Source organism: Cotesia typhae, unplaced genomic scaffold (assembly GCF_013202065.1).
Source record: "Cotesia typhae breed Kobodo isofemale line unplaced genomic scaffold, CoteBio_Ctyphae contig_34, whole genome shotgun sequence".
NCBI lineage: Eukaryota > Metazoa > Arthropoda > Insecta > Hymenoptera > Braconidae > Cotesia > Cotesia typhae.
This window is the reverse complement of record NW_027423742.1, coordinates 1290017-1317314: the sequence shown is the minus strand read 5'-3', so window position 1 is coordinate 1317314 and position 27298 is coordinate 1290017. Positions and strand designations below refer to the sequence as shown.

Below are 27298 nucleotides of genomic sequence, written 5' to 3'. Positions count from 1 at the left end.
ATTTTCAATGTAACTGTCATTAGTAGGCCACGATTCAATATCTTTATCAAGGAAGTCATATGGTAAATCAAAGATTTTAAAGAGATTTAAAGACTTTTTAGAAACAAAGTCACTCAGACTTTTTGCGTTAATGAATTCAAATCGTTTTTATCAATTATAAATTTTTAGCTTTAGAATCTGTACCGTTACGAGTATTAACAGCTCCAACAATATTTTTTTACTTCCAATGAAACGGTATCGTCAAATAATGATAAAATGGCAAGTTCATCACTTAAATACCATAAATGCAAAATCATTTTTTCACAAGTTGCTGAAGAAATCAATGAATTGATATTTTTGTACTCGAATAAATTTTTCAAAAACTGCAAGTCATGATTAGCAGCAGTTGTTGCAGAAGTTGATGAAAACCAAGCTTTTAAATACAGTGTAACTATAAATATACAAATTTGCCGAAGACCGTCCAATTCTTTATTAGAAAGTTTAAATTCATTTCTGAATAGAAACATTTTTAAACTGTAAATTGCCTTCGCCATCCACCTAGCATGATGAATTGCACCAGGACGTTTGAAAAAAATTTCTTCTTGAGGCATTTCTCCAAGGAAAATCAACGACAATTCCAACAATTCTTTATAGTCATCTCGGGGTTGTAGTAACTATCAAAAACAATTAAAAATTTGTCAGAAACAAGAAAATTTTTTTCTTAAAATCGCAGTTAAATCATACCTGTAAGGATTGAGCAATTAAACTAGATATTTCATTTTTTTATCCAAAATGATATCAGCAACAACAGTATCTTCAATTCCAGATTTATAATTAGTTTTATTTATTTCATCCCATGATTTTTTAAATCTTCCGAACATTGGTACGTTTGGCCCAGATGACACAGGCCAATATACTTCAAATACACTTCTCAATATGATCTCAAAAATGTGGTGACGACATGGTAACCAGATTAACTCTCTTCCCAAAGTCTTTTCAATTGCCTTACATGTACCGTTATGAATTCCTGTATAAAGAAAATAGATAACTATCGTTAAATTTAATATTTTCAACAAATTGTAGATTATATTTAAAATCCAAATGAGTAAATAATTCTCAATAATTTCAAAAGTGAAATTCAGTAAGCAATAAAAATTAAACTAGAACGTTAATAATTAAATATTTTTTAGATTAAATTATCATTGATAAGTTACCTATATTAACTGCCGTCGTGTCAAAACACATCGCCTTAACATAATTAGTAATACCCCATTCACTCAATGTCGATAAAATGGCTGATGTTTGATTGTCTGCCGTCCCAGAATTCATTTTTGGAACCCCAAGTAATTGTTCGGTACCAAATGCAGTTAAAATAACTGGTAGCCGTTCCACAGATTTTGATCCAACAAGGTCATTCAGCATTTTTCCGTCCCAATGCACAACGTATTTATCGTGTGTCTTAAAGTTATCATTAAGTCCTTTAGCAATGTCTTCTCTTTGAAGCATACGAGCTCGTTGAATTGAACTATAACTGAGCGTTGTATCTTCAAATTTTAATACCTACTGCTAGTAAAACCGGAGCAATAATAAACATTGCATTTCTACTGCTGACATTAGCTCGGTCGAGTCCAAAAATGACTTCAGGAGTTAAGACATCAAGTTTTGCTCGTTTTGTCGGAATTGGAGGTTCATACTCTGAATCAGATCCAAAATTTGTAACTCCACTTAATGTATACGTAGAGAACGACTCTGATTTTTCACTTGGAACAATCGCATGACTGGTAGACGGTTGATCTAAGTCTGGAATAAGATCTGTTTTATAAATTAAACGAAGAAAATGTATAGAATTTATTCATTTTGATGACAAATAATTAAGAAAGGACTCCAAAATTGTCTAGTCAAATGTCATCTAGTCATCTATGAAAAGTTACACTACTACCTGACTTTATAATAATTAAATATCTCAGATACTTACTACTCTCATCTATTCCCATCATAGTTGTGGTTAAGTTTGATACAGGTACATTATTAGAAAGAATCTCTTTATGGGTACCGAATTTTTGATCCAAATACAACTTTCTAATATTATCATCAAGCACTTTTAAGGATTTTTCGCTCACAATGTCGAATAATTGTTCAAGATCAGTCTGAAATTTCATTTCCTTTTGGTTTTGCGCTGAATTCTTTTTATCGAAATTTTTTTGTAATTTTAACCATTGACTGTGATAGCGAAGAAATTTTTGACTGCATTAGGAGCTCCACTAGTTGGAATCTAATTTTTCTCCACAGTTCAATAACTTGGTCAACTGATATTTTAGCACTTTGTTTGATTGAATACTTTAAAATTTTAAGTTGGTAGAAAAACACACGCATAACCTCTTTCACTTTTGGTAACTTACGTTCCGAAATTCTTTGTAGAGGTATTCCGATAAAACGTATTTCTTTATTCATTGTAGGTTAATTGATGATAAATAAATTTATGTGATGATTATAAGACTTATTTAAAATGAATTATTTTATTACGTATTCAAGATGATCAGTTTTAGGAACACTGAAAATACGGTATTAAATGGGTAGATACTGAAGATAGTTGAGAGTAAAAAACATAGATGGCGTTAGTTTCAGAAGACAAACAGAAGAAGAAATGGAATTCAAAACAAAAATCCCCTCGAACGAAAATTTTATGTATATTTTGTGAAAAACAATTTAAAAATACGCACTGAACAAATTTCATAATAATAAATGACAACGCGATTAAGATTTTAAATTATTAAAGATAAAATTAAAATAAAATACTATTAGAATAAAAACTTTCAAATGAATTTTTGAACAGAAAACATCTATAGGAGTTGCTTTTATAATAAAAACTCAAATTTGTCTAAATTTCCTTAAAACTCACAGAATAAATTGAAATTTTTCGAATTATTGATCAAAAACTAGAAAAATTGATATGCATTGATGTTTGACGATGAATATCTCGTAAACGCTCAACTTGATCGAAAAATCATAAGAGACCATTTTTATAGAGCAGTAAATTTCCTACAAAACTATGAGTTTCATCATTCATAATGATTTTTTTTCATTGAGTTATAAAATTCATAAGAAATAAAAAATTTTCCCAAAAATAATCAAACTTTAACCGTTAATATCTTTTAAACGGTTGGGTTTACGAAAAAATCGTAAGAGACCTTTTTTGTAGAGCATTCAATTTCCTACAAAATCTAAGGAACAAGATATTTTTTCAAGTAGTTGGAAGCGAGATATAAATTTTTCTATCTGATAATAAGAAAAAATAGAAAACTGTAAGAAGGAGGACCTTCCCGTTACAATTAAGAACTCATGCTTGGAGAGGCTTTCTTAGAGGTGTCTAGGAACCTATTTTTCAGAGTACCAAACGGAAAAAAAAATATTCTTTTTTTTTGAATCACCCTAATAAATAATCAAAACCACGGAATTAAAACCTCCGTTGCGTATTCTCTAAAACGTTAGTCCAAACCTCCACCGCTTACGCTACCGCTCTAAAAACGCTCTTGGACATAACATCTCTGATAACAAATTTGCGCGCTAATTTAAAACTAATAATTATACAATAATTCGACAAATATTCATTTTTATAAATAACTAGCTGATACCCGCCCGCTTCGCTGGGCATACAATAAAATTTTATGGTGTAACCTAGACGAAAAATATAAACAAAATGATTAATTTCAAAAAGATAATGAATATAAATTTTGAATTAGAGAAAAGTGATTGTTTGTGATGACCGGTGTTAGCAAGTATTAAATATATGAGAAAAGTATTTTATTATTAATAATCAATCAATCAATCAATGGGTCAGTTAGTCATTAAATCTGTCATTACATAGATTTCCGCATCACCCATGAGGTACTGTGTAGGAAGATGCGTTCCCATTATTTTACATGGCGGGTCCCCAGTAGGCCTAAACCATGTAAAAATTACCAACATGAAAATAAATATATATTATATTTTTTTTTTTATTTTTTCAAACCCATACATCAAACACAATTTACCATTTTAATTTTAATCATTAAAATCAGTATAATCATTTAACAATATCAACATTAATGTTTATGTTATATTTATCTGTTTTATGATATAATGGAGTTCATCCTTCATGATCATTCCAATACATATTAACTATTTCAGTTATTAATGATTTAGCTATTCTTTCTTAAAAAAAGTATGATTATGAATTCCTACTGTCCCAACAATCAATCGATAAAAATCGATGTATTTGCCTAACATTGTATAGAATAATACTGTTGAATAATAATTGTATAGAATATTTATATTTAGTAACTTTCTACTTTTATTCTAATCATTCCTCTGAATTTAGTTTACAACCAAATTTGTTATTACAATTTATTCATTTTAACAGTTGTTATAGCAACGGTAACCATTGCAACTATAACCATGGCAACTGTAACCATGGCAACGGTTGATTAGAGTGGGTGGTTGCGCTGGGGGAGGGGGGGGTGAGTTCTATAATTGATGGGTGCCACTTGATGGGTTTCTTAGATTGGCGAATCGAAATGACATTTTCTAAAAAAAAAAAAGAGAGAGAGATATGGGGAAGGGGGAAGAAGTCACGGGAGGGGAGGGAGTAGCATACGTGATGGTAGACGAAAAATTCATTATAGCTAGGAATTGCGTAAAATCCGTTCTTAGTGAGCGTCTACATCACGAATGGAGTAAGTATGCTAAATTTCAAGTCAATCGGGCGAATAGTTTCGGAGATCTCGTGATGAGTGAGTGAGTGGTATTTCGCTTATATATATATATAGATAATGGAATATGATAAGTAAAGAATTCCAAATGTTAAATATTAAACAAAAAATATTAGAAATAGAACATGATAAGAAAATGTGAAACTCAGCCAACACCTCAGTAAACAGAAAATTTTTAAGTTCACATTAACATTTTCTCTCGAAGAACTTTAATGGAAAAACTAGAATGATTCATTGTAAGACAACTAGCGTGGAGTGCAAAGGTATATTTGAGAACACTCGAGAAATGTTCTAAATAAACAAACGTTAACGAACGCTTGCGTGTCCTGGACTTTGGAGTGGAGTCAGCGCTGGTCATCCGAGTGGGCCTTGGAAATGCCACGCGCATCAACTCAGGAGAACAGGACTTTCGGGGCCCGATACGCAACCCTACTCCTCTTAGGGAGCGGCCCTTGGACGAGGAGATACAAGCAGGGTGCACGGGTAGTTCGGGGCTCTCTTCTTCTAAGGCTCTTCTTGATCTTAACGTTACGCACTTAAGACTCTTGACAAACTTATATTTGTCGTGAGACTATTAATTCCGGTTACGAAATACCATTACGTACTTCACGGCAGTTGTCAAATCATATTAATTCAAAGTGTATTTTAATCAATTGAACAAACTCATTTGTTAATTAAATTCACCGAAGTTAGTTATTTCGGAGTTAATCCGAGAACCTCTACTTACGACTCTGGAGGTCGTAACATCTTTCTCTCCAGCTCTAGTTGTTCTATTGGTTACTCACAAACCCGTGAGGTAACAAAATGAATAATAATACCAAGCATTTTTTGTACTTATTTAATTTTTATTAATTTTGTTAGTGTTAAGTAGAAAAAAATTTTAATTTATGAATTAGCTTAATACTTATACATATAGAAGTTATTTATATGTATGAATTACGTAAATATATTACAATTTTATATCATACAAATTTTTTGAAGCTTTACAACCTTACTATTTTGAAGATAGTTTTTATGATGACTATGCACAACTTCTCTAACTATTGAAATAATCGATTGTTCGTTGCAACTATATTTATTGCAATCAGACTGCAGTCGATGATTTTTCTGTCAAGGTAATGATGCTTAGATGCCTTTTAAGAAATGTTTTAAAAATTTGTTCACTTTTGCCACGAAGGATGAAAATTCTGGTATTGCGTCTCAACAGCTGACTAATTTTCTGAATCGGATATTTCAAATTGGTAAGAACTGAAATTTAATATATTTGTAAAAAATAGTACCGCAAAATAATGATTTGAATAAATGAATTTCGTTGAGAATTATTTCTGAATAGTAACCTATATACCAGGGGTGGCCAACAGGTCGATCGCGATCGACCGGTCGATCGCGATTGTTAGTCCAGTCGATCGTGGCAAGGCAAAAAATATAAATAGGTAGACCAGACTGACCAACGTAATCACCTACTGCTGGACGCATCATCTTGTATAATTTTTCAATCGCTGTTCCGTCACGGAATTTATCCTCTATTTTACGCAGTATAGTCTTTTGTTTTCGGCGCGCGATGACCAATAAGCGGGAAACGTGTGGGACGCGGGGGAGGGATGGAAGGGTCTCAGTCAGACAGTTGACAGTTGACGACAGAGACTACCGGGGTTACGACTTACGACGTTTCAACGATTGTCGATGTAAATCACGATTAGATACGCCTCATAATTGTTTACGTACGTACATTATGGATAAGTGGTTGAAAAGAAGCGCTGAAGGAACATCAAATGAAGAAAGAAATACTTCTGAAGGTTCATCAAATAAAGTAACTTAATACTTTTAATATTGTTATTACTGCAAACGACTTCTCAATAATTTTCCTTTACTTCAAGAATCACGAAATTTACATTAAAAATAAGCAAGTACAAATAATAAAACCGATCGTTGCGGAACATTAAGTAATAAGTACCTACGTGCCGCGCTAATGTCATTGACCTCCCAAACGCTTTACAAAGTTTTCGCGCCCTTATTACATCAAACTATGTATTAATGGTGTATGCTGCTAATTTTTTGGAGTGTATTATAAAACAATTATCATTTGGGAACTAATTTTTATTAAGCTGTTACCTATTTAAATATTCGAAATGTTATTATGATCAGTTGAAAAACATATTGAACAGTTATTTCATTATTTTTTATTAATAATTCTTGTTCACTTTACTGCTTAGTTTTAACTGCTGAACAAGTTATTTAACGTGCCATTTATAGTTTTTAACATACCAAAACTGCTATTTACAACTGCCTCTTAAAAATCATTGCCTTATTATTTTAGGTAGGTACTCGGTGGATCAAACGAATTATCCACCTAGTAAGTGAGCAAAAAACTGGAAAATATTTTCGCTTGTTTACTTTGTGTCATCATTAGAAAATTTATTCTCATTAAATTGGATTTCAACATTTGTTATTATACAAATTATGTTCCTAAAATTTTATTTTCATTTTTACAGATTCTTGATAAATGTGCTCCAAGGAAATCAAAAGTTTATCATTTTCACCAAGAATGGGAATTGCACTACTTCTTTACTATGGTGAAAGAAAACTGTTGCTGTCTAATATGCAATACATCCCTGGCAATGCCCAAAAAAGGAAATTTAGAGCGACATTTTAATACAATGCATAGTAAATATCAGACTGACTTTCCACCTAACAGCGAAATAAGAAAGAGTTAATTGTAAGCACTGAAATCGCAATTAAAAGTCCAAGAAAATATGTTTTCTGGGCCTATTGAGCAAGGTAAAGCTGCAACTGAAGCTTCTTTCCAAGTAAGCTACAGAATTGCACACAAGTGCAAACCTTTTTCCGATGGAGAATACATCAAAGACATTTTCGAAGAAGTGTCAGATTCACTGTTCGTTAATTTCAAAAATAAAAACGAGATTAAAAAAGCTGTTCATGGATTACAGCTGTCGCAAAATACTGTGATGCGCCGTATAGAAATAATAAGTAAAAACTTAAACGAACAACTACAAAAAGATATCGCCCTCTGCGTTGCTTTTTCGCTTCAATTTGACGAGTCAACAGATGTCACTGATACTGCACAATTACTTGTTTTTATTCAGATGGTCTTCGAAGATTTCTCGACCAAAGAAGAACTGCTAGGTATGATTTCCTTAAAAGGAAAAACTCGTGGCCTTGATATATTCACGGAATTCAAAGCATATATTTGCCAGATTAAGCTATGCATGTATAAACTCGTATCAATGACAACTGATGGAGCTCCTGCAATGACAGGTATTCATAATGGTTTTATTGCTCTTTGTCACAAAGACGAAGATTTTCCAGACTTCATTAGCTACCACTGCATAATTCATCAACAAGTACTGGCTAGTAAGAGATTAAACACGAAACATGTGATGGATATTTCTTTTAAGATTGTAAATTCCATAAAGGGAAAATCCCTTCAAAGGCGGCTCTTTAAACAGCAATTAGATGAGAAGGAACCAGAATTGGCAATACACACTGACGTGAGGTGGTTGAGTCGAGGCAAGTTTTTGCAAAGATTTCGAGATCTTTTGGACGAAATAATAAAATTTCTTGATGAAAGGGGTGATGATTATCAGCAATTGTGTGATTTAGACTGGCAATGTGATTTAGCTTTTTTGGCAGATTTTACTGGAAAACTGAGTACATTAAATCTGAGTCTACAAGGCAAGAATAAAACATTAACAGAAATGATGAGTTCTATAGCAGCGTTTCAATGTCAAACAGCGTCTATGATAGTTGACATAGAGAAGAAAAAATTTGAACAATTTGTTAACATCAAGGATCATATGGAAAAACATCCTACCTACAATTTCATTTCTAAGAAATATACGACAGAAATTAGAACAGTGGTAGCAGACTTCGAAATTCGCTTTGGTGATTTCAGAAAAATTGAGAACTTGGTTCAATTCATCAGTTATCCGTTCAATGATTCCATTGATCATACTGATATCTATGAATTGGCTACAAAATTTGCAGATACATTTCAAATGGAGGGCATGATGTTACAAAACGACATTATTACTCTGCGCTGCGACATATTTCTTAAAGCAAGGTCATCCTCAGGTCAAGATTTCTGGGCATTGGTTTACAACGAAAAATATCCAAATTTGAAGAAATGTGTTGAACAACTTCATTCGTGTTTTGGTTCAACATATTTATGTGAGTCGGGATTTTCCTACTTAGAGCAAACAAAAAGTAAACACCGTTCTCGCTTGACAGACGCTCATACATTGGATTCTTTATGGTTGGCAATCTCCAATTACAAACCTGATTATGCTAAACTAGTTGGAGATACTCAGACGCAATGCTCACACTAATATATATATAAATAAGTAGTTAGTATGTATAATTTTCACATTTATGTTTTTTCTCTTAATAAAATAAAAATTGCTACATGATTGTGTACTGAACTATGCTGTTTCATTCAAGATTTCTAGAAGTATGTAATTGGTAGATCGCACAGGTTCTCGTTAGTGAACAAAAGATCTTGGGTCCAAACAAGTTGGCCACCCCTGCTATATACCTATACAAATAAAGTAGCATAATTTTCTTGATGATTGGATTTATAATACTTTATATATTATTGATATTTTATAAATCAATACTTACGACTGTCTATCGAGCTATTTCAAATCAAATTTTAAAATATATTGCAATATTGATGCTTCTCAAATACTATAATATGTCTAGTAAATCTTGATTATCACGAATCCATTTACCTCAGCTTTCTTCTTTGTAGCATATTTAATTTAAATAATACACTTAATAATTTAAATTATTTATAAAATATTTTTAATGACTTAAAAACTATCTTTGGATAAAACTTAAGTTTTTATGATCAGAAATAACAACATTTAAAGTTCTGTACAACTTTCGATACTTGCTAGATAGCTTTAACAATAACAGCGGTTTTTTAAATATTTAACAGCTTTTATTTCTGTACAATTTTGGCTTCTATAGTCCGTATTTCTCTAGCACTACTGTAGCAGAATTAATGTAAGCTGTAATTATTATTTTAAAATATATCCCTGATTAAAAATACTGATTGAAAATAATTGAGAAGCGGTCACTCTATGCAAACTGTATATCTATATATACAAACAAAAGAATTGAAATAATTGAAAAGAATTCAAATTTCATACTTTTGAATTCTTTTCAATCAGTATTTTTAATCAGGGATTTAGTGATGATTAATCATTTAAATTCAATCCACAAAAAAATCAACAAAATTCTCTTTAATTTCAATTGAAGTATTTGACTTACGTAATATATAAGAAAAAACACTAGGTGTTTGATGTTTCACTTGACTAACATCTAGCATACATTGCTTAGAAATATAGTACATAGGAAGTATATCTAAGTCATATATTAAATAGTACATGACTCAGAATTTAGACTCGATCCTTAACTCTCGATCTCTTATTTTTCGTCTTCAGATTCAAGAAAAAAATTTTTTGTAACTTCAGATCCACGCCAAATATCATCTCACAGGTAATAATTTTTTACGATCTGAAAATGAAATTTGTAATTATTAAGTAAGTGTTGCGGGCCCATATACTAAATAAATTTAATGTTAATTTCTAATAATTATACAGACTAAAAATTGTTATTGTAAAAATATTAATATCAAACTTAAATATAACATACCTGTAATATTTAATGAATTATTGTCAACATGATACTTCTACATGTCATTAATACGTAAACAAATATATCACTACCTTCAATAGATCGCTGACAACGGTATTAATAACCATAATTTAATTAATATGAAACCGACGGTTTTTTTTTTTTTGAGCAGGAGTAATTATATATAATTATCATGTTATTATTATAGTCAAAATCAATAATCAGTATTATTTTTCATGTACCATAATAATAATACGACTAAATAACCTTAAAATTAAACTGTAAACATTAAGGCGAAAATGAAATTGTTGTAATGCGGATTCATGGAAACATAGCTCTTAGTGGATTCAACGACCACTGATGACGTCGTAGTGCTACGATTTGCATGCAAATAATTTTTTTAATTTGATTATTTGACAATTTGATCAAATTGAATTAGATATTATTGTACAACTATTAAAGTATATAAGTAACAATTTTCAATGATAAATATTGATAAATAAGCCGGTGACGTTGAATCTCTCGAGGCGCCTTGAAAAACAGTGGTTTAGCGGTGAATATTATAACTCGTTACCAGATCATCTGAAACAAAAAAATTGATATTCAGTTTAAAGGTGATGTATTTCCCGAGGTAATCCGGAAGTTTTTTTTTTTTTTTTTTTTTTGTTTTTAAGTGAAACTTCTTTAGAATCATTGTAATTTTAAACCGGATGCAAGGAAAAAAACGACAGATAAGAGACACAAATACAGGAATGTGTAGGATGAAGACAGGAAAGAATGAGACAGAAATATACATACTATTTTATATTATTGGTCTTTCCTCTTTGTGCCATACGTCGTAGTGTCACCACTCCCGTCTTCTAAGCATATTCTAATTTGTGAGCCAGAGCGAGAGAGCAGATGTCAGTGTGAATGTATTTTGCACACTGTTTAATACGTACTTGTATTTGAGCATTTAACTCGTGTTAGTGTATGTGAAAACTACGTAAGCTACTGTACACTGTATGCTAGGGTGTCCCTTAAAATTCAACTTCAATATATTTTTACGCATACCTTCTAAAAAGTTTCGTATGGACCTAATATAGTCTAGAAATAAATATTAGCCCGATTTATAAACGATAACCCGTGCCGACTTGAGTTTTTAACATGTCCATACAAGTTGCGCGGGAGTAGCGAGGCGACCTGTTACTGCGAGTGTCAATTGTCATTTTATAAGTGATTTCTAACATTTTTAGTGCGTTGTTGTTTATTTTGTGAAAATGTCTGTGGAATTACGAAGTGATAAACAAAATATTTTCCTTATCGGACTACCAAGCCACCAGATAATTGGAGCAAAATTACCATCTAATCGACAAGTTCTTACCGTTTTATTTTACAATATTCGTGAAGTCAAGCTGACTGTTAGTGAAAGTGCGAATCTTGTTATAAGAGAGTGCATTATATTTTGGGAAAAAGCTAGAATTCCTACGAAGGCAATCCCTAACTGCATGAAGAAACTTGTTGATTTATATCATGTTTGGAGGGACCTGCAAAAACACTGTAAGAAAACTCAGTTGACTTTCAAGAATCATGAAAATAATTTTGTAAAAGACCTTGATAACTTATTTGATATTGCACATGCAGATGCCTTTGACAGAATGAAGATAGAGGAAGACAAAGATTTCTTAAGGAAACAGAGAGAGCCCGGTCGACCGGGATGCTTAGGTGGAATCGACAAAAATTTGGCGGAGAAAGAAGAACGAGTTAGGCAAAGACGATTGGAAGAAGAGGAAAGAAAGGTAAAACAAAGAGAGTTATTGGCTGTTGCATCTACTTCTTCGATAGATAACTTGGAATGTCTTGAGAATTCGGATGAGGAACAGATTTCGAACTCTGAACTTAGTACTCAAATTCCTTGCCCTGAAAAAAGTTTTAAAAGAGGCACAAAAGTTTAATAACTCCAAAACTGGTAGCAGCTTTAGATCGATGCCAATTAAGCATAAGGGACTCAGTTTACATTCTCCATGCGGTTGTAGAAGCGCTTGGTCTGAACAGCGATGATTTCCCTATAAACAAATCCTCGATTCAGCGAGTTCGTACTCAAGCGAGAAAATCCAGGGCAGAAGCAATAAAAACTAACTTCCAGAATAATTTGCCTGACGTAGTCACAATTCATTGGGATGGAAAACTATTACCTGGATTGGATGTACGAAGTTCAAAAGAAGAACGCTTGCCAATTATTGCTTCATTTGACGATAGAGAACAGCTTCTTGCAGTACCGAAATTAGAGAGTTCTTCTGGAAAACATCAAGCTAAAGCCATTTCAACTGCTCTCTTTGACTGGACCCTCCATGACAAAGTACAAATAATGTGCTGTGATACAACAGCTTCCAATATTGGCCATTTCAGTGGAGCTTGTGCTATTTTGGAATAGACTTTAGAAAGGGAATTGCTGCTTTTTGCTTGTCGTCATCATATTTATGAGTTGGTCCTTAAAGCTGTTTTTGAAACAAAGGTAAAACATATTACAAGTAGCCCAGATATTCCAATTTTCAAAAAGTTAAGAGATAATTGGAAAAATATTAACACTGATAACATTGAGTCACCTCTAAATTTCGTTGAAGCACATATTGCTAAGACAAACATTACATCTTTGTTAACTTTTTATAAGACTGAACTGGAAAAATCTTTTGTTAGAGACGATTACCGCGAATTGGTTGAACTATGCGTTGTGTTCTTAGGAGGAGACACAGAGAATAAACTAAAACTCAGGCCCCCGGAGCTTTGCATCAAGCGCGATGGATGGCGAGAGCAATCTATTCTATAAAAATATGTTTGCTTCAATCGCAACTTAAAATTACTGCAAAGGACAAAAATGCTCTACAAGATGTTTGTTTATTTATCGTCACCTTGTATACCAAACCTTGGTTCGAATGTACAATGGCAGTTAAAGCACCTAACCAAGACTTGTCCTTTTTGAAAGCTCTAAAAGAATATGAAAAAGTAGACGCGACAAGTTCCAAGGCATCCATAAGCAAGTTTATTCATCATTTATGGTATTTGTGTGAAGAAACAGTCATGTTATCACTCTTTGATGAAGAAGTTGATACCAAAACCAAGACAAAAATGATTAATAATTTAAACAGAGACGAAAGTTCAGATTCCTCTAAACGCTATGTCCCATCGAAGGAAGATATTACGCAAAATTTGTTTGGTAAGTACTTAATATTTTCATGTTTCTTTTTCAAAGTTTTGTGGTTTAGTTTTTGCTTATTTTAATGGTTTTTTCTTTATTTCAGATATGACGCTGGATGATTTTGTGACTCAAAGAAGCAAACGATTTCTATCTCGACTACAGATCGACGACAGTTTTCTTCGGGAAGACGTATCTTCGTGGGGTGACAATCTTGCTTTTTGGAAGTTAGAAGGCGATTAAGTCGTTTGAAGGTCGTAAATGACACTGCTGAAAGAGCTGTTAAATTAATGCAAGATTTTAATGGTCTTATCACGGCTGAAGAAGAGCAAAAACAGTTTTTGTTGCGTTGTGTTCAGGAACATAGAAATCTGTATCCAGACTGTAAAAAAACTACACTAAAGAGAAGTTACCCTAATTAATTATTATTATAATTTGTATTTAAATAAAAGTTTGTATTGATATTTTTTAGTTTTACTCATATTTACTTTATTTGTTGCATTATAATTAGTTTTGGATCAAACCAAAATGTCAGACCAAAACACCGTTTTTTATTAAACTTTAGAGCTCGGTCGGCACGGGTTGCAATCATGCTACGGATATGAAATTTCATATTTAAGTACATTTTAGCATTTATAAAAAAATTGGAGGGTATGCGTTTCGAAATTCTAAAAAAATTTTTTTTTTGCCATATAAGGGACACCCTACTGTATGCGGCTGCGTATTACAGCTTTTTAGTAAGATGTCAGCGTGGTGTGTTATTATTTAACTGTGTGTTTGTGAGTATTTTTACACGCTTTTTATAAGCTTCACTTGTAAGTATGTTTGTATTTATGTGTTATTTTGAGCTCTTCGAGCTTAAAAGTCTGATAGAAGTATCATAGATCAATATTCTTTAAATTTTCAAACCGAACTAACTTTTAAATAAATCAACCGATTTCCACGCGGTTGGCGGAATTTGGCGCCATTTTTTTAGTTTCATAATGAATTTTTAAGATTGAATTGATAAAACTAGGAAATTTGGAGTAATTCCAAAAAAACAACTTTTTTTGGTTATTTTTTGTTCATGATATTTCTTGAACGAATTGAACAATTTTGACCGGCTTGACGGCAATCGACGTAATTTTTTCATGCTAATAGCTGATTAGTTTTTGAAATCGATCAGTGCAACCGTTTAAGAGTTATTTCAAAAAATGTCGGAGTTATGTTAAAAAAACTCTTGTTTCCAAATATTTTATCGATGATATCTCTCGAACCAATCAACCAATTTCCCCGTTTTTGGCAACGATCGACGCAATTTTTTAAGCTCTAAAATTATTTTAAATTGTCAAAAACGATCCGAGAAGAAATGACGAAGTTATGTTAAAAAAACACTTTTTTCGATTTTCTTTCGTTCACGACATCTCTCGAAGGAATCAACCGATTTTGACCGGATTGGCGACGATCGGCATGGTTTTTCAAGCTTAAAGGCGGATTAGATTTTGAAGTTGATCGATAGAGTCTTTTAAAAGATATTCCAAAGAAACCACTTTCAAAAATGATTTTTTAAAAATTTTTTTTGAGATTTTTCAAGATTTCTTCAAATCTATTGGTCCGAATCGGTTCAAATTCTCAGGAAATCTAAGTTCGAGGGAACTCTTTAGAAAATCGTTTAGTTCTTTTTGATCGGTTCAGTCGTTCAAAAGTTATAACCGGGTCACACACACACACACACACACACACACACACGCGCGCGCGCGCGCGCGCGCGCACACACAGAGACGTAGTGACAACGTCGCGGGAGTAGTCAGAGAAACTTCCTGTGACCTTTAAACGTCGAGGTCTGATGAAAACTCGATTTTTGCAAAACGGGGTGAAAACAAAAACTTTCCAATTTTTGAAAATCTGAGATTTTTAGCGGAAAGTTAAAATTTATTTTATTTTAAAAAAAGCGTGGGCTGCTTTTTAAGATATTATCAAAATGATAATCACTCTACATATCTGTCAATAAAACATTTATAACTATCGACACCATGCACCCCACGGTTTTTTTTAAAATGAAATAATTTTTTTTTATTCATACTATTATTAATTTATGGTTATTGAAATTTTTAACACTATTCTTAATTTAAATTTATGTTCTACTTTTTAGTTTGGTTTTCTGTAAAAAGCATGTTTTTTAGTTTTTTAAAACTATTATTATATCTTGTTGTGCTAAATAATAAATCTTTTAAGATGCCGAAAACTAATGCCAAAATGCAGAAGATGCAGTATTTCAAAGATATATCAACCAAATTGAAACTAAAAAATTTGTGTCGTATTTTAGTTATCATAAGCCTCTTGTATCCTATGTTGACACTGAAAATATGGAACTTGAGCAATAGATTATGTAACATATGTTAAATAAAATATAAAATGTCTTTTAAAATTGATCAAAATATTTTAATTTTTAAACAATTAAACTTTGTAATTATCCTACCCTTGTTATATATATTCATCTCATTGTTTTGTCGATTTACTGAAGTTTCACTTCTATCGTGTGTTAATCGCACACACACCGTTTTTTTTTTTACGATTTTTTGCCGCATTCGGAAGGGAAAAACTCAATTTTTGCTCAAAAAATTACGGTTAATTTGTTATTAAGAATTGAAAAAAAAATTCCTCCTGATAACCTGTTGATTTATGTAAAAAAGTAGTGTTGAAATTGTCATAAGGATCAGTTCCGTAGATTTTAAGTTCTAATGTTCACAAACTTCAAAAAATGACATTTGCGGAAAAAACGATTTAAAGTTTTTTATACGGGAAAACTTAAAATAAGCCATCAATAAAAGAACATGAATTTTGATACTTACATAGAGTCATGCACTCGTTCAGATTTATTGACTCTTCACCATACGGTTTTGAATTTATCATTTATTTTGAATAAATTGTTAGTCAGCTGACGTTTAATATTCTATATTATTTTTTATTTGCGGTTATAGTAGTGTAATATGTCAAACTGAGTGTCGTAGTGATGATATACTTACGGCGCATTGCTGCTGAACTTCTGTGGCGTCATCCCACACTGAACAAGAGTACTCTTCTTGTCATCAAGGAAGAGTCTCTTATTAAATTGCGGTCTCTAGTGGCTGCTAAAAAGTCATTAGAGAAAAGGCTAAAGCGGTTGGTCGTCAACTCGTTGTTTCGATCCAGCCCTTTACGGTTTCTGACACCAAAGACCGATGTTACCGGGAATTATCCAACACCTGAGAGTCTCTTAATAAATTGCGGTCTCTAGTGGCTGCTAAAAAGTCATTAGAGAAAAGGCTAAAGCGGTTGGTCGACAACTCGTTGTTTCGATCCAGCCCTTTATGGTTTCTGACATCAAAGACCGATGTTACCGGGAATTATCCAACACCTGAGCGGGTGGAAGCTTTTTGGACTGAGTTGTATGGAGATCAACCAAACGTGAACGCCAACACTCCAGCTCTGCACGACTTCAAAGTATTCTGTCGGGAACACCGTCGACAGAATGCTGATGAAGAGAGCCCTGCAGTCAGTGTGGATGAAGTTCGTTCAGCTCTAAATGGCAGCAAAAATTGGGCTGCCCGGGACCAGATGGCATTAATGTCTTCTGGTGGAAGAAGTTTACTTCTACCCACCTCCATCTGGCCCGCATATTTACATCATACATTAGAGCTGACGATACGATTCCGGACTGGCTTGTAGAAGGGCGAACCGTACTGATACCTAAAAAAGGTGACTTGTCTGACCCTAACAATTTCAGGCCTATCACCTGCTTGAATGCGGTTTACAAAATTTTTACAAAAATTTTAAATAACCGTATCTTGCAGCAGATAGAGCCTGTATGGCAACAGATATATGAACAAACGTGGCAGTAAAAGAGGCCTGTCAGGTTGCAAGGAGAACCTGATAGTGGATCGATGCGTCTTACAAGATGCGATCTACTATCAACGCAACCTGTCAATGGCTTGGATTGACTATCGCAAGGCATTTGACTCAACTCCACATGAGTTGATTTTATATCTACTCAAATGCCTGGGAGTCAATCCCGAAATAGTGGAATGCATTCGGCGTACAATGCAGCTCTGGCGAACGCGATTTCACATTGGAAGTGGAAACGCATTGCACGTAACCGGAGTTGTAGAGTACAAACGAGGGGTCTTCCAAGGCGATTCCTTGAGCCCTCTGCTGTTATGCATTTCACTGCTGCCTATATCTGTTGCTCTCCGTAAAACTCGTGGGTACTCTGTGGGGCCTCCGGGTGATCGAAACTATTCGATTACCCATCTGCTTTACATGGATGATCTGAAGCTATATAGTGCTGATGAAGATCATCTACAAGCAGCCCTCAACATCGTAGCAGAGTACACACGAGATGTCGGAATGTCTTTTGGGTTGGACAAGTGTGCGGTCGTACATCTGGCGAGGGGTAAGTGCTCTGATACTGGTGATGATGTCGAGTTAGTAGATGGGAGTGTCTTAAGACAATTAGACGCCGGGGAGTTGTATAGATATCTAGGAATGGAAGAGCACCGCATGCATGCGGTCTCTGAAGTCCGAACAACTCTCCAGAGCGAGTATGTTAGGAGACTCCGGAAAATTTGGTCCTCCGAACTTTCCGGCAAAAACAAAGTCTCAGCTCCTAACATGGTCGCTGTCCCAGTCTTACTATACTCTTTCGGTGTCCTGAAATGGGCCCGAAAGGATTTACGAGATCTCGACATCAAAACCCGTAAGATCATTAATATGAATCGGAGCATGCACCCCAATTCATTAGTCGCCAGATTATACCTCTCCCGGTCCATCGGTGGGAGAGGTTTGTAGAGTTTGGAGCGGCTTCGAGACCGTTTGGTTCTGGGTTTAACGCACGAAGTTGTCAATTTCACTGCTGACGAGGATGACTTTCTTATGCAAATTGTACATAAACATGAAAATGCGCATAAGGGGTCATTCTTGTATAAGGCAGCAATATATGCGGCAAGAACCCTCGGTCTTGGAGAAATAAACGCTCTTATGGAACTCCGAAAGGAGGAATTTAAGAGCGTCATCAGGAACGCCGAGGAAAAACTACTCCTTGGCGAACTGATGGACAAGTCTATGCACAGCGTGTTCTTTAAACACGTGCGTGATCATGGCTTGTCCATCCAGCTGACGTTTTCCTTCTTAAAGTTAGCGGGCCTGATGTCCGAGACTTAAGGGTTCATATTTGCCTGCCAAGATGGTGTCATTAACACTCTTGAGTACCGTAGCAAGGTGCTCCAGGTGCAGCTTCCGGACACGTCCTGTAGGAGGTGTAGACAACATCCGGAGACGCTTATGCACCTTTTGTCGGCATGTTCAGTGCTGGCGAGAGGTGCATATATCCAGCGTCACAATGCTGCCCTGAGAGTACTGTACTACTATCTTCGTCAATGCTACGGTATTGACGTGACACCAGTGCTGCCTTATTTGCCAGGAGATATTCCTCAGGTTGTTGAGAATGACAGTTGCAAAATTTATTGGAACATGCCATTTGCAACAACCCGGCGGATAGATCACAACAAACCTGATATTGTGCTCTTCGACAAGGCCACTCGTGACATTTATGTCATTGAGTTCTCGGCCCCGGCTGAATACAACATCTCAGCCAAAGAAGAGCACAAAAGACAAATATATCAGGATCTCCGGTTTGAAATTGGCAAACTTTACCCAGGTTACCGCGTCAAGCTTCTCGTCCTGATTGTTGGCGTCCTAGGAGGGATGAAACAGTCTTTTGTATCCTCACTTGCCAAAGTTCCAGCTTGCTCATCAAAAGCTGAGTTCTTGGCAGTTAGGATGCAGAAGGCTGTTTTACTTGGTTCTCTCCGTCTCTTAAGGGAAATGACTTTGGCCTGCTGTGATCACTAACCGCCTTGTTATGCGGAGTGGTCCAGCAGTAACGGATGGAGCTCAGGCTGGGCCCTCGGAGAATCGGACTCCGGGGATAACCCCCCCTGAGCATTTAATAACAAAATAATAATAATAATAATAATAATAAGCGGTGCTTGTTACGTGGCCTCCTAGTGGCGCACCGCGGGAAACGCAGACCGCAACATCTGGTCTGTAGGCTAACAACGTAACCGGAGCAACGGGCCAACTACCAGTTGCACCGTAATATCTGAGTTCCAAAACAGTATAATCTCAGAAGTGCTCCCCACAACCGGTCCTCTTCGGATGAGGACCAGTCATCAGGTGGGAGGAGCACACCGGACCCGATGACTTATGACGACCCCGGCGCTTATAGGATTAAGTTTAAGTGGACGGAGGAGCTTCGCGCCGATCTCTTGGTGTGCTGGCAGAACAGCGAGCCGGAGGTATCAGGGTATATGGCCCGGATGCACACACTTTGGTGTGGCATGCATCCGGAGCACAGATATTTTACGCCCAAACACCTGCGTAATTACGCCTCATACCTTCGGCATAATCGACGATCGCTGCTGCCAAATAGAAGGCAGTCTAATCGGCCTTCATTTCCAGCACCGCTACACCAAGAACGGCACCGTTTCTCCGAGGACAACGACAACCTCTTTACAGGTCGACAAGTGAGCATCTCCAAAAAGATGACTCACTCAAAACAACAGCTCGACACGGTGAACGAAGATCTCCCCACACAGCTTCAAGAGGACTCCACTCTGCTCACTGTCAACCAAGTTGTCTACGGTTCCGCGGCTTCGCTTCTGCCGATAGAGAGAAGACATTCTCTCTCTTTCGAGGCGAAGTTGAAGCTGCGCATCGCTCAACTTGGACACAAAATTGACATTTCTCGGAAACAAGTCTCCCGCATTCAGTGTGTGATAGAGTATGTTAGTACTCAAAGACCGTACACGCCAAAAGTTCGTCGCCTGGCGGCAGAACTTCGAAGGCGACATCACACACTGAACAAGAGTACTCTTCTTGTCATCAAAGAAGAGTCTCTTAACAGGTTGCGGGCTCTGGTGGCTTCCAAAAAGTCACTAGAGAAAAGGCTGAAGCGGTTGATCGACAACTCTTTGTTTCGATCCAACCCTTCACGCTTTCTGTCACCTAAGACCGCTGTTCCCGAGAATTATCCATTATCTGAGCGAGTGGAAGCCTTTTTGAGTGAATTGTACGGAGATCAACCAAACGTGAACCCGGATACTCCAGCTCTGCACGACTTCGAGGCATTCTGTCGAGAACACCGACGGCAGGATATCGCCGAAGAGAGCCCTGCAGTCAGTGTGGAAGAGGTTCGTAAAGCCCTGAATGGCAGCAAGAACTGGGCTGCCCCGGGTCCAGATGGCATAAACATCATCTGGTGGAAGAAATTTTCTTCTACACATGCTCATCTGGCCCGGATTTTTACATCATACATTCAGGGCGACAAACCAATTCCAGACTGGCTGGTAGAAGGGCGAATCGTACTCATCCCTAAAAAGGGTGACTTGTCCGACCCGAAGAACTACAGGCCTATCACTTGCTTGAATGCGCTTTACAAGATTTTTACAAAAATCTTAAATAACCGTATCTTGCAGGAGATAGAGCCTGTGTGGCAACAGATATACGAACAACGTGGCAGTAAACAGGGCGTGTCAGGTTGCAAGATCAACTTGTTGGTAGATAGATGCGTCATTCAAGATGCAATCTACTACCAACGCAACCTGTCCATGGCCTGGATTGACTACCGTAAGGCATTTGACTCAACTTCACAAGAGTTGATTCTCTATCTGCTCAAATGCCTCGGAATCAATCGCCAAACAGTGGGATGCATACAACGTACGATGCAGCTCGGGCGAACGCGTTTTCACATAGGAAGTGGAAATGCATTGCACGTAACCGGAGCTGTTCAGTACAAGAGAGGCGTCTTTCAGGGAGATTCTCTGAGCCCTCTGTTGTTTTGCATTTCACTGCTGCCAATATCTGTTGCCCTCCGACAAACTCGTGGGTACTCTGCGGGGCCACCGAGTGAACGAGTATACTCGATCACTCACCAACTGTTTATGGATGATCTAAAGATATACAGTGCCAACAATGATCATCTACAAACGGCCCTCAACATCGTAGCAGAGTACACACGAGATGTCGGAATGTCTTTTGGGTTGGACAAGTGTGCGGTCGTACACCTGGCGAAGGGTAAGTACTCTGATACGGGTGGAGATGTCGAATTAGTGGATGGGAGCGACTTAAGAGAATTAGACGCCGGAGAGTTGTACAGATATCTAGGGATTGAAGAGCGGCGAATGCATGCCGTCTCTGAAGTCCGAACAACTCTTCACAGCGAGTATGTTAGGAGACTCCGGAAGATCTGGTCATAAGAACTTTCCGGCAAGAACAAAGTCTCAGCTACTAACATGCTCGCTGTCCCGGTCCTACTTTACTCTTTTGGGGTCCTGAAATGGCCTCGGAATGAGTTGAAAGATCTCGACATCAAAATCCGTAAAGTCATCAATAAGAATCAGAGCATGCACCCTAACTCATCAGTCGCCAGGATGTACCTCTCCCAGAATATCGGAGGGAGAGGATTGCAGAGCTTGGAGCGGCTACACGAGCGTGTGGTGGTGGGTTTAACATACGAGGTTGCCAATTTCATAGCAGACGAGGACGACTTCCTGATGCAATTTGTTCATAGTCATGAAAATGCGCGGAAGGGATCGTTCTTGTATAAGGCAGCAATCTACGCGGCAAATACCTTAGGTCTCGGAGAAATCAACGCCCTCATTGAACTCCCGAAAAAGGAGTTCAAGAGCGTCGTCAGGATAGCCGAGCAGAAAAAACTCCTCGGTGAACACATGGACAAGTCCATGCACAGCGTGTATTTCAAACACGTCCGTGACCATGGCTTGTCCACCCAGCTGACATTCTCCTTCTTGAAGTCAGCTGGCCTGATGTCCGAGACCGAAGGGTTTATATTTGCCTGTCAAGATGGTATTATCAACACTCTCGAATACCGTAGCAAGGTGCTCCAGACGCAGCTTCCGGACACGTCCTGTCGGACGTGTAAACAACATCCGGAGACGCTGATGCACCTTTTGTCGGCATGTCCTGTGCTGGCAAAAGGTGCCTACATACAGCGTCACAATGTTGCCCCGTGAGTACTCTATTATCATCTCAGATATAGCTACGGTATCGATGAGACACCAGTGCTGCCTTATCTGCCAGGAGATATCCCGCAGGTTGTTGAGAATGACAGTTGCAAAATTTATTGGAACATGCCATTTGCAACAACCCGGCGGATAGATCACAACAAACCTGATATTGTGCTCTTCGACAAGGCCACTCGTGACATTTATGTCATTGAGTTCTCGGCCCCGGCTGAATACAACATCTCAGCCAAAGAAGAGCACAAAAGACAAATATATCAGGATCTCCCGTTTGAAATTGGCAAACTTTACCCAGGTTACCGTGTCAAGCTTGTCGTCCTGATTGTTGGCGTCCTAGGAGGGATGAAACAGTCTTTTGTATCCTCATTTGAAAAATTTCCAGCTTGCTCATCACAAGCTGAGTTCTTGGCAGTCAGGATGCAGAAGGCTGTTATACTTGGTTCTTTCCGTCTCTTAAGGGAAATGTCTTTGGCCTGCTGTGATCACTAACCGCCTTGTTGTGCGGAGTGGTCCAGCAGTTCCGGATGGAGCTCAGGCTGGGCCCTCGGTGAATCGGACTCCGGGGATAACCCCCCTGAGCATTTAATAGCATAATAATAATAATAATAATAATAATAATAATAGTGAAATCAGTGATGACGACAGTGATACAGATAATGATATAGATAGTGACAGTATTATTGACAAAAATGAAAATCAGAATTAAAATTTGAAAGATAAACTTAGACAGTGGGCATTAAGAAACTTAAATAGTTTACAACTAAGTGTAATTTTAGAGTTACTAATTTTATTAAGAGAAGAAGGCCATCCAACCTTACCCAAAACAGCCCAGGCATTACTACAGACCAAGCAACATCTTCTGAACCAATCAATTTCAAGCCTTAAAGGTTCTGATTGTAAGTATAAATATTCAGGTATTGATAATGGACTGAAGAAAATTATTTCTCCTAATATATTTATTGAAGACGCTATTGAAATAATGGTTCATATTGATGGCATGCAGATGTCCAAAAATTCACAAATTCAAGTGTGGCCCATTACTGTAAAAGTATACAATGATAAATATTTTACCCATCCGTTCATTGCTGGAATTTATTGTGGAGACACTAAGCCTGCTAATGTTTATGAATATCTTGCAGATTTTGTCCAAGAATCTAAGAATCTAATTAAATCAGGTATTACTATTGAAGAGAAAAAATATGATTTTAGATTGATTGCCATCATCGCAGATTCGCAAGCAAAAACGTATATTAAATGCTGCAAAGCCGCACGTACCTTTTATGCATGCGAACGATGTACGACAGAAGGAATTTCTGTTGGCGAAAACCGAAAAAAAAAATAGAGTTTATCCCGAAATGGACTGTCCTCTTCGCACCAAATAATCTTTCAAAAAAAAACTACAAGCCAAACACCGTAAAGACGATTTGAAGTCTATTCTTACTAAATTGCCTGGCTTCGATCCAGTGAATTAATTAGTTTTCGATTCAATGCATTTACTCTTTTTGGGTATAATGAAAAATTTATTGGAATCATGGATATTGCGGAAAAGTCAAGCACGTTTAAAAAAACTGGAAGTGAAACATCTTCGGTTAAATTTTTTATCACTTACTTCATTCGTACCATTCGAATTTCAACGTAAAAAATTTGATACTATTGATTTAGCGAAGTGGAAAGCTACACAATATCGATTTGTATTGTACTGTGGACCAGTTGTGCTTAAAGATATTTTATCAAAACAATTGTATGAACATTTTTTACTACTTTTTGTGGCCTGTCGGATTTTACATAGTAAAGATTTAATGATAAAATATAATGACTATGCTAAACAATTATTGAGAAAGTTTTTTCTTTTGTTACCGTCACTGTACGGTGAGAAATCACAAACTCTAAATTATCACAATTTAATTCATCTTCCCAACGATGTATTTAATTTAAATTTACCACTGAGCGATATATCGGCATTTTGGGGTGTAAACTATATCGTAAAAATAAAAAAACTCGTCAAATCACCTTACAGACCTTTAACGCAAATTTTAAATAGGTTATCTGAGTTAGAATACGAAGAAAAACTAAAAATAAAAAAAAACAACCTTATTAAAAATTGTCTTATCGATAAAGTTTCTGTAAATTTTATTTATGAAGAAATAAAATATGTGATTATTACGAGTGTAATTATTAACAATGTCCTTTTAAGTTCCACGCTGCCAGATAATATTTTATTATTAAAAAATAATACAATTATTCAAATTGACAAACTATTGTTGGTGAAAATAAAGCATAGGAAAAGATCTCAAATTGAAAATATATATACTCAGTCGTCAAATGATGAATGATTGTACGCTGTTTGAGTATCCAACTGCCTCAACTGACATTGGTGTTTTTACCGGGAAAATTTTTTCTGATTCACAAGAATTATTTCCTGCAGATCTAATTAAAAATAAGTGTATTTTATTGAAAAATAATAATAAAATTAGTGTGATATCTTTACTTCATGTCTAAATTAAATAATTAAAATTAAAAAAATGTGTACATAGTTATAAATTTAAGTAGATGCGTTTGTAGTGGGGTATATATTACAATACATACATTTAAGTACGGTCAACGGCTAATAAATGAAACAGTGAATTTTTTCATCAAGAGTGTATTAGTGTCCTCAGTTTCACGTGTCGCTAGTAGTTCGGCAGAAAATTTGAGACGCTACTTTACGCGGGCTTTTGTCTTTTAAGGTGCGGCTAACAAAACATTGGCCTCAAGTATATCATGTGGTTTATGAATATTCATAGTAAATATAGATTCTCAGTATCGCGTATCGCCTGTCGATGACCAGTCGTTAATTAATGTGACTTTTGTGAAATTTGGTTATAATTTAATAAATAATAATACATTTTAATAATAATTCAATAAGAAATAACAGGTAGTTATTCGTAATTTTATTTGTTATACTGTGGAATAATTGGATGAAAAAAGTAAGTTGAAAATAAATAAGTGTAGATTCGATGAGTGTAAATAAAGCTGACGTTAGTTAGAATATTAATAAGAAATAAATTATTAATAAATGGAAATAATTAAACTGAATAATAATGCTCGAATTTTTTAGTATTTTAAATGTGCATTTGTTTATTTTTTCAATCTATAAAAATTTTATATTTATTTTTAACCTCAAAAATTAAATACGGTTCATCAGATTTACACTCATGTGATTGAGAATCTGGCAGACTTTAATTAATTTCTATAATTAGAAATATATGTGTTTAATATTTATAAATTAAAAAAAAATTAACACTAAAAATTAAAAAATCTATCTGTGCATTTTTTTAAAGTATCATTTTTAACATAAATAATATATTATTTATTTGTTACTGAAATTTCATAAATGTCAGCTAAATTTATATTCATTTTATAGTTTTTAAATAATCAAAAATTTTCTTTTGGATACCTATATTAATCATTAAATATATTATTAGATGGACGACGTCGATGCTACTAAAATATACGCAGTAGTTGAATTCCCTGGGAATTCAGATTCTACAAAAGATGTAGATCTGGTACCATCTAAATGGATTACCGAAGAAAATGGTGAATTGTTTTGTGATTATCCACCTGTAGAAGACTATGATAAAAGAGACAGATATACCCAGGATTTAGTTGACGCGGATGAAAACTGGGAGAAGTTCTCGGTTAAAATTCTTACTTATGCAAGTGAGTTATTTATTTTTTCTATTACACTTGAAGAAAGTCATTTACTATACTGATAATAATACTACATTTTATTTGTCCAATAGATAGCTACTCAAAAGGAAAACACCGTTTGAAACGTTCTTTCAAGACTAGTGACCTTAGAAGTACTGATGACGAAAATAATCAACAAGTTACCATGCCAACAGTATTTTCTAAAAAAACAATCACAAAAGAGTTCCGCACAATACCGGCTATGAACACCAGTTCCTCAGGTCGAAAGGAGAAGATGAATTATGACAACAGCCAACGTATGTAAAAAAAAATAGTCAAAGTATTTTAACATAAAGTAGTAAATTTTGATCTATATTGGTATAGATAGCAGAATTACAATTTTTTTATTGAAAATATTTATATTTATGAATTAATTTAGAATATACAATTAAGATATTTTTAATTATGCAACTAAAATTCGATTTTTATTATTATAAAATATAAAAAGCATCATTAATAATAAATTTAATGATAATTCTATTGGAAAAAAAATTTTTATTAATATTTAAAATTATTTAAACTCATTAGTTTTTTAACAATTATTTATCTAGACAAGTATAAGTAATAATTAAAATATTTATATTGATTATAAAAAAAGTCACTGACAAAATTACAAATTATTTAAAAAAAATTTAATTTTTTCAAGTCAAATTCATAATCAATTTTTACTAAATAAGTAATTTTATTTCACAGAAGAGATTCTTCAAGATGAGCTGACAAAAATTTGTGAAGCCAATGAAGTATTCGATTTTGGTAAATTTAAACTATAATTACATTAAGTTTATTTAAAATAACCATTCTGAAACATGCATTTTTTTTAGATTCTATGAAAAAATTTCTCGACAAAAAAATTGATGAACAAACTAAACAATTGCACCGTTATCTAACTAGTGAGAAGAAAAGTCTGCAGTATGACATCCGAAGATATTTTGAGGAAATCAAATATACGCTTA

At 35.1% G+C, this 27298-nt stretch overlaps 3 protein-coding genes across 3 annotated transcripts in view; 1 reads left to right on the top strand and 2 right to left on the bottom strand.

Moving 5' to 3' along the window:
• LOC141526507 (uncharacterized) overlaps nucleotides 1-27298 on the bottom strand; it is a 1028588-nt gene that overhangs the window by 133403 nt on the left and 867887 nt on the right. The gene's annotated exons all lie outside the window — the stretch shown is intronic.
• On the bottom strand, nucleotides 741-2204 carry LOC141526490 (uncharacterized). Its single transcript, XM_074241525.1, has 4 exons — nucleotides 1955-2204; nucleotides 1544-1779; nucleotides 1194-1437; nucleotides 741-1006 (listed from the first exon to the last, which is right to left on the bottom strand). Exons 1-4 carry the CDS (start codon nucleotides 2136-2138, stop codon nucleotides 741-743), a joined length of 930 nt encoding a protein of 309 aa, XP_074097626.1. The 5' UTR covers nucleotides 2139-2204.
• Nucleotides 13305-13800, top strand: LOC141526489 (uncharacterized). The gene is made up of 2 exons (XM_074241524.1): nucleotides 13305-13578; nucleotides 13664-13800. The coding sequence occupies exons 1-2, from the start codon at nucleotides 13305-13307 to the stop codon at nucleotides 13798-13800; spliced, it is 411 nt and encodes a 136-aa protein (XP_074097625.1).

Bases quoted from the DNA above. Each gene is read 5' to 3' on its own strand.
- LOC141526490 (XM_074241525.1), bottom strand. From the start codon at position 2,138: ATGAAATTTCAGACTGATCTTGAACAATTATTCGACATTGTGAGCGAA. The intron at 1,438-1,543 runs GTAGGTATTAAA...GATAACTTTAAG, and splicing joins TTGCTCCGGTTTTACTAGCA to ACACACGATAAATACGTTGT. The intron at 1,007-1,193 runs GTAACTTATCAA...TTCTTTATACAG, and splicing joins CACGACGGCAGTTAATATAG to GAATTCATAACGGTACATGT.
- LOC141526489 (XM_074241524.1), top strand. From the start codon at position 13,305: ATGGCAGTTAAAGCACCTAACCAAGACTTGTCCTTTTTGAAAGCTCTA. The intron at 13,579-13,663 runs GTAAGTACTTAA...TCTTTATTTCAG, and splicing joins TATTACGCAAAATTTGTTTG to ATATGACGCTGGATGATTTT.